The sequence below is a fragment of the Pinus tabuliformis genome, chromosome X, assembly GCF_031772625.1.
Source record: "Pinus tabuliformis cultivar Carrire ecotype Pingquan chromosome X, CPIR1, whole genome shotgun sequence".
Lineage (NCBI taxonomy): Eukaryota > Viridiplantae > Streptophyta > Pinopsida > Pinales > Pinaceae > Pinus > Pinus tabuliformis.
Window position 1 is genome coordinate 449,784,943 of NC_142308.1, and position 7,950 is coordinate 449,792,892.

The following is a 7,950-nucleotide window of genomic DNA, read 5'->3' on the forward strand; positions in this document are numbered from 1 at the left end:
TCTCTCTCTCTCTCTCTCTCTCTCTCTCTCTCTCCAACTATGTTACTATATCTCTCCCTTTCCTTCTCTCTCCTTCTCTCCCCCCTTCTCTCCATATCTCCTTATTTGTCTCTTTATCTCACCCCTAAACATACATGTTCTCTCTCCATCTCATTACATGTTAAGTGTTTACGCTTACATTTACATTTACATGTTTACGTGAGATCTACCCCATATTGGGCTATAGAGTGCCTCTCCGCAATAAAATTAAAATAAGATTTATCTATATGTTAAAAAATGTTATAGAACTTTTATATTTAAAAAAATGCAGTTATAAAAAATAAAAAATAATAACTCTCTCATTAAAAAAATGTAAGTTTGGTATTAAATAATTACAAAGAAGGATAAGTTTTATATTTAAAAACTTGCAAAAACTTTAAAATATAATTTTCTCATGATAGTCATTAGCAGGTTGGACATAGCCATTATGGGTATTGTTGTCCACTACAAAACTAGGATGGTTGTTTTGGAATTCAATGAAAGAGATTCAGGATGGTTGTTTTGGAATTCAATGAAAGAGATTCATTTTATGTAGTTCAACTTAAAGATTAACTTGCATATATTTATTGTTGAATAAATTTGAATCCAAAAATAAATGGTGATTAAAATATAAATTTGTTAGTATGTGGAGATTAGTTAAACTTACTTTTAATATCCAATATTTCATTATTTTAAATTGAACTTCAACTTTAAGTTTTTGTAATTTATTTTATTAAATTTTATTTATATGTTTTTTCATTTTGTAAGTTATTTTATTTACATATATTTTCAATTTATATATTAATAAATTTGATACATTTTATGTTTAAATACATTTTGTTTTTTATTATTTTAATGTTGAAAATAAGTAAACTAACCTATCTGCACAAAAAAAATCATTTAAATTTTTAAAATTTACAAATATAATAATAATATACTAATTTTTATAAAAGGTACATTCTGGAATTTTTCCATGTATTAAATTTTACACATTTAATTTTTCATAAGAGAAATCAAATTGGGTAACTCTGACTGAAACTGCGACTGACAAAATTCTTTTAAGCGGGGACGAAGAGATTGTAGTCACTGCACCAGTCACCAATTTTGGAGGTAGCATAGTTTTCTATGGTAGGTTGGGTAGCATAAAAGATGCCGTAGTATCTGAATTAATAATTGATTACGTGCTTGCTACGCATATATTTTGAAATAAAATACAAAGTCATACATATCGATTACGTTTAGGATTAATGGAATGGACTGGGTCATCCCCACTACGTATATATGTATATATATATATTTATATATCCCACATGCTTGGAATGGACTTCTGGGCCATCCCACTACGGATATATATATATATATATATTCAAATCCCACATGCTCGACATCTCTTCTGCTGCAGTTGAACAGTTCTCGCCTCCGACATTATTTAAAAGATCGCTTCTCTTATGTGAACCGCCCATCAATCCATTTTGCATACCTTAGCAGCTGTTTCAGAGAGCATCATATTATTTCATGGCGACGATCAAGGTACACGGCCATCACTTATCCACAGCCACCAGCTTGGTTCTTTGCTGTTTGGAGGAGAAGCAAGTTGATTACGAGCTCCTCGTCGTCGACCTCGCTGCTGGTGCTCACAAGAAACCCCAATATCTCGCTCTCAATGTAAGAAAAATCTATTCATTTTTATTTAGCCTTTAGTGATTTCAAATAACATATAATCCTTTTGATGTTTTAATGGTTGAGTGGGGAGGTTTAGTTTGATAATCTTTTTGATGTTTTAATGGTTGAGTGGGGAGGTTTAGTTTGATTTAATTTTGAGCAAAATTATAGTTAAATATAAAAATTTGGTTTTGATCTAATCACTCAGACTATAGTTGAATGTGGAAGTTGAATGTGGAAGTTTGGTCCTTTCATATATCAAGACTATAGTTGAATGTGGAAGTTTGGTCCTTTCATATCTCAATGTGGAAGTTGAATGTGGAAGTTTGGTCCTTTCATATATCAAGACTATAGTTGAATGTGGAAGTTGAATGTGGAAGTTTGGTCCTTTCATATCTCAAGATCTGATCTAATCTTGAATAAAAAATTAAATTATATATATTTGAGAATTACTTTAAAAATTAAATTGAAAAAGATAAACTATTTTGTAAATAAACCAAACCACACTTGTTGATTCGAAAAACTTCAACCAAAAAATTTTATCAGGAAAAAAATTGTTTAATATTTTGTTCTTAATCAACCTTTTCCCTTCGCCTTTTTCTTGTTGTTGTGCTGCAGCCGTTTGGTGTTGTGCCCACCATCCAAGATGGGGATCTCACCTTATTCGGTAAATTTCTACCCATCCCCATAATCTAAGCATAGGTTTCTTTCACGTTTATATTTCGTTTCCAGAGGGAGATCTGATAAACAGATGAATTTCGTTGGTGATGAGTAACAGAATCGAGAGCCATCGTCAAATATTTGGCCAAAAAGTACAAGGGCCAGGGCACTGAGCTGTTTGGAAACAGTCTGTCGGAAGAAGCCCTGGTTGAGCAGTGGTGTGAGGTAGAAGGACAGTCTTACAATTCCCCTGCTTCGGCCATATTGTTTCAAATCCTGTTCGTCCCAATGAGGGGAGGCACCACAGACGAAGCAGTAGTGGAAATGAATGTGGAGAAGCTGGTAAAAGTTTTGGATATTTACGAGGAGAGGTTGTCAAAGAGCAAGTACTTGGCGGGTGATTTCTTCAGCTTGGCCGACCTGCAACATCTGCCGACTACCCACTACCTGGTCACAGCTTGCGGAAAGGGAGATCTGATATCGTCGAGAAAACATGTGAAGGCCTGGTGGGAAGACATCTCCTGTCGCCCTGCCTGGAAGAAAGTCTCTGAAAAATCTTCATAATGAAGAGAATCGACAGTTGACAGTATGGACCAGGCAGAAAACCAGGGCTAGCTAAATAAATAAATATATTAGATGGGTAAGGCAAATCCTAAATTATTATGACTTTCATATTTTCATTTCATAATAAATGAAAGTCAGGCATGTGATAGGTTTTGCTATATCGCATTGATCCGGATAAGGCTTTCATGACTTTTAGTGGATTCTCTTTTCATGTGGTTTTGCTATAGTAGATTCCTGGAATATTTGGAAATCTTATGGACATGGGTGTGGTTAATTTTTTGACCACGTTAAGTTCACCAGATCGGGATAAGACTTTCCTAACTTTCAACGGACTCTCCTTTCATTTCGATTCCAGATGTAAAACTTAGGGTTTGCTATATAAAAATGATCAGGATAGGCTTTCATGACTTTTAGTGGACTATCTCTTCATTTCGATTTCCAAGGTAAAACTTTTCACTTTTACACTAATAAGGACCGGAGGCGCTCGACCATAGGACCTTTAGGTACTCGACCATAAGGGAGAGGGAGAGGACCCTCACCATATGAATAGTGAGTGACTCCGTCCCTTTAGGGGGCTCGACTGATAAGGACCTTTAGGTACTCGACCATAAGGGAGAGGAGAGGAGAGGTACTCGACCATAAGGACCTTTAGGTACTCGACTGTTAAGGACCTTTAGGTACTCGACCCCAAGGGAGAGGATGCGTAAGCAGGCTCGACCATAGGGAGAGGACCTTTAGGGTGCGTAAGCACGCTCGACTAATAAGGAGAGTTTGCTTACCGGTTTGGATGATGCTAAATTATTGTTATTTTATTTTGTTTTTAATATTTTTTAATATATAATTTTGATATTTATTTTTAGTTTATTAAAATAATATTAAATTATATATTTATATAAAATATAGTTTAAAAGAGTTTCAATAGCTTTCGAGATGTAAATAATTTTTGTTTTGTTTTGATTAATAAAAAAATTAAAATTAAAATTATTAAAATTAAAATATATTTTTATGAGTTTTATATTGAAAATGGGTATGAGTATCGTTTAGTTCTCAAAATATATTAAAAAAAAAGTTTTATTAATTTAAGATGAAAATTTTATGTTGAACATTTATTTCGCTTAAATTGTCTATTTTATATTTAAATTAAATTTTAATTTTAAAATATTTCATATTATTAGCCTTCTTATATTCATATTAAATTTAATATTTAAAATAGTTTTCATCTTTTTCACTCGTTTAGAATAATTTTCTCAATGTTTTCTAAAAACATGAATAAAATGTTAAAAGATTCAGAGTAAACTCTTATGTTCTTAAGGTCTCATAAGTCATTTCCATTAAACTATTTTTGTTTTTAATGGACATTCTTCATCATCATCTTTCATGTATAACATAAATAATAAACATGTATATATCCATCTTAAGCATAAATCCAACATAGAGGAATCACACCTCTTCTACAAACATCTTTTAGTGGACATTTAATTGTATTTAGTTATTTTTATTTCTCTCTATATATTTTTCAATGTATCTTTGACATATCTAATGTGTGATACATTATATCTAACAGCTACACATCTCTTCCATATTGAGTTGCAGAACACCTCTTGACACAAAAATTAACTTTTAATTAACTTTTGAATAATAAATTGTTTTATTATAGTTTTTTTTTAATTATTACATTTTATGAATATAAAAATATAGATAGAAAGATATATTTGATGATATAATATCATAAAAATTTCAATAATGTATTTGTTTAAAATATAACAAATGTTATTATTCTTACTTTAATTATTGTGTTAAGAAGAGTGGATTAAGGAGACAAAAGGGATGCTACCATCTAGTGCATAGATTTATAAAAAGTGTGTATATAGATTTATTAAATGTGTATCTCCCATCATCGTTGATATCAATAGGTGTTTAGACAATAATAGTGATTGTAATTTTAATTCAAATCATGATAACTAGCATCACATCTTCAAGGAAGGTTTTTTTCATGATTAAGGGATGAGAAGTAAAGGATAAGGTTCATATTTATAATCTCAAGCAAACTTGGTAAATGGAAAGAACTAAATAAATGTGTGAAGGATGTAAGTCAATTATAAAAAGTAAATATGTAATGGGGTATACTAAAAAGGAAATATGCAATGGGGCATATTAAGATATATTATATAGTGGTGAATAACTAGACTCTCCAAATAAGAAAATAGGCAAAGTAATTTCTAGTTGGTTGAATTAATGATTTTCAATGCTTCTAAATCTCAAAATCCAAGTCTTTTGTTTTGACACGACCATCCTTATACTCCTTTCTCTTGACAACTATCTGTTGGTCCCAAATCTAATTCTTTTCTTAAATTTTCCAATAAATAGGATTAGTCTGACTTTTTATGGTTGCAAAGCTTTAAAATAAATTTATGCCATGACTTGTCTCATAACAGAGGAAGAGAAAATTGTTACGATATTGCTCTTCTCTTCTCCTAAAAATCCCCATCAATAATAGATCTATTCCTAGTGTTTATTTGCATTCTTATGGCATGACAAAACAAATCCATGATTTTCTTTAAAGCATGAAGGTGTGAGTAGATACCATCTGAAAAAATGAGGACATCATCCAGAAAAAGGAGGTGTGTGAAATAGAAGTGGAGGTAATAATGATCCCCTTAAACCTACCCCTTTGAACTACTTCTAAAATGAGCCTAATTAAGCCTTCTACCACCAATAAAAAAAGGAGAGGGGAGAGTGGACGACCATGGCATGGTCCTCTCTCACCATTAAAGAAGGGGGAGGTCACCTAATTGATGGGGAGGGTGAAGCAAGATGTGATAATATAGTTCATGACTCAAGAGACAAAAGAATGACAAAACCCTAGATGGATTAACAAAAGCGTGAGGTATAACCAACTCACCCTATCAAAGGCATTTGAGAGGTCAACTTTGAAGAGTAAGGAATTTTGTCACTTTATATGAATGGAATGGAGGCCTTCGTGGATAAGTCCAATAACATCATGGATTTTTCCATCTAATAGAAAACCAAATTGTTCAAGGGAAATGTTTGCAAAAAGGACCTCGTTTAGGCTGAGTGAAATGAGCTTAGACATGCTTTTGTAGATGGAATTGTAGAGTGAAATGGGTCTGAATAAGTCAAAGGAATTAACAGAGTCAACTTTAGGGATGAGGACAATAAAATTTGAGTTGAAAGGGGAAATATTTTTCTAGTGGTCCTTGAGTATTCAATGATTGAGAGCAGATTATCACCAATAAAATCAAGGCAGTTAAGGTAAAAATCAATTGAAAATCCATTTAAACCACGGCTTTTTCCTTTATGAAAATTGTGTAGGACTCTTTCAAGTTCGTGTCTTCTGATCTTAGTCATTAGGGCATCGTTTCCTTCTTGGTCAATAAAATTGGGGAACATCCTTGCTACAACCAATATTTGTTCAATGGTGGTTGTGTTTGATGGTGGAATATAGTTTTGAATTATGAGCAGCCTTCTGCAACAATGTCCAGTAAGGAGGTATCTAGGGAACCCTCAGTTTTTAATGCCCAATATTTTGTTGATAACTTTTATATGATTAATCGCCCAATGAAATAATTTGGTATTATCATCACTTGTGTTCAAAGGGAACAATTTTCATTTTCCATTCCTTCTCCCTATCTAAAAGGATGTTCCTTCTAGAATTTTCAAGTTCAAAAATTCTATCTTTCAAGTTTTTAGGCACCTCTGAGGAAGTTTACAAATAAAAAATGGATTAACTATTCAATTTGATGCCAAAGAGGGCTTTAGAGTCTACCTCCCTATTTTGATTTTCCCATTCGATAATGATACCCTTGGTCTCTTGAGATTATGTTAGGACATTATGGTTGGGGATTCTTAGAGATCTGAGGAGAAGTGTGACCAATTTTATCTCAGTAGATCTAGAAGGGAGGGTTTTTCGAGCAAGAAAGGGATCCAATTCTAGAAAAACGGGGGAATGATTTGAGTCATCACCCATCGAAGTCCACTATTTGATCTTGAGGTCGGTATCAAGAAGGGAATCTAGGATAATGAAATGGTCCAAATGTTTGGAGATTCCAACTGAACCATATATGTTATTTTTCTTATATGGAAGAAGTTTGGGAGGAAATATGAGAGAGGATCTGGTTTTGTAGAGGTACCCACAAATCTAGAGTTTCACAACTTGAAATTTAAATCCCCTCTTATAAGAACCTTTCCAAAGTTTAAAATAGGAAGAGAAGCAAAGGAGGTCCAAATTTCCTTGCTCTCAATATAAGGACCATATATATTAATACAAAAAAAGACATGTCAAAATCAAAAGCATGGAGGTCCAAAAATAAACCCGAACTGATAGACCAAACATAGGACACTCACATATGATGGGCATTCCAACTAGAGATTATACCTCTCGATCTTCCAACTGCATATGTTGCTAAAAATCCCAATCCAAAAGGAGATATTTAATGATGCTTATGGCTTTATCCCCTTCCCACATCATCTCTTAGAGAAGAAAATTGTAAGGAGAGTGTAGGTCTATGAGACTTTTGATTTCTAGTCTTCTTAAGGGGTTGGTAATACCCATGCAATTTAGTGAAAGGAGCTTAATTTGACAACAAAGAGAGGGCATGATTCTCTAAGCACCATTTGAATTGAAGATTGCTTGCCAAGTTGAATTTTGAGAGAGGCTTGGCTCTGATCCTTGGAGACAAAATATTTGCATCCTCTTGAACAATTTGGATGGGAGGTTTCTACCAGAACCCCAAGCCCCCACCAAGATCTAAAATTGATAGGTCAAAGGAATCTGCGAGGGATGAAGTAGAATGCCTAAAATAATGAAAATTATAATGCAATAGAGAGGGAGGGATACGGTGATGGAAGGTGGGGTGCGAGGGAGCAGAGGGAAAGGGAAGATGGGACAAAGGAAGATGGAAGGTATGAGGAGTATGGAACAAGGGAGAAGATGGGAAGGGGAAGAGATGAAGAGATGCCAGCTAGATGTTTAAGCATATTAGTAAAGACTATCCCAAAATTGATACAAGGAACTAAACTAGTAGG

The 7,950-nt window shown here is 33.4% G+C and overlaps 1 protein-coding gene across 1 annotated transcript; it reads left to right on the top strand.

Moving 5' to 3' along the window:
* The first annotated feature begins 1,427 nt into the window (after positions 1-1,427).
* Positions 1,428-3,313, top strand: LOC149140525 (glutathione S-transferase F10-like). Its single transcript, XM_089446545.1, has 3 exons — positions 1,428-1,683; positions 2,299-2,347; positions 2,459-3,313. The coding sequence occupies exons 1-3, from the start codon at positions 1,534-1,536 to the stop codon at positions 2,902-2,904; spliced, it is 645 nt and encodes a 214-aa protein (XP_089302671.1). The 5' UTR covers positions 1,428-1,533; the 3' UTR covers positions 2,905-3,313.
* The last annotated feature ends 4,637 nt before the right edge of the window (positions 3,314-7,950 follow it).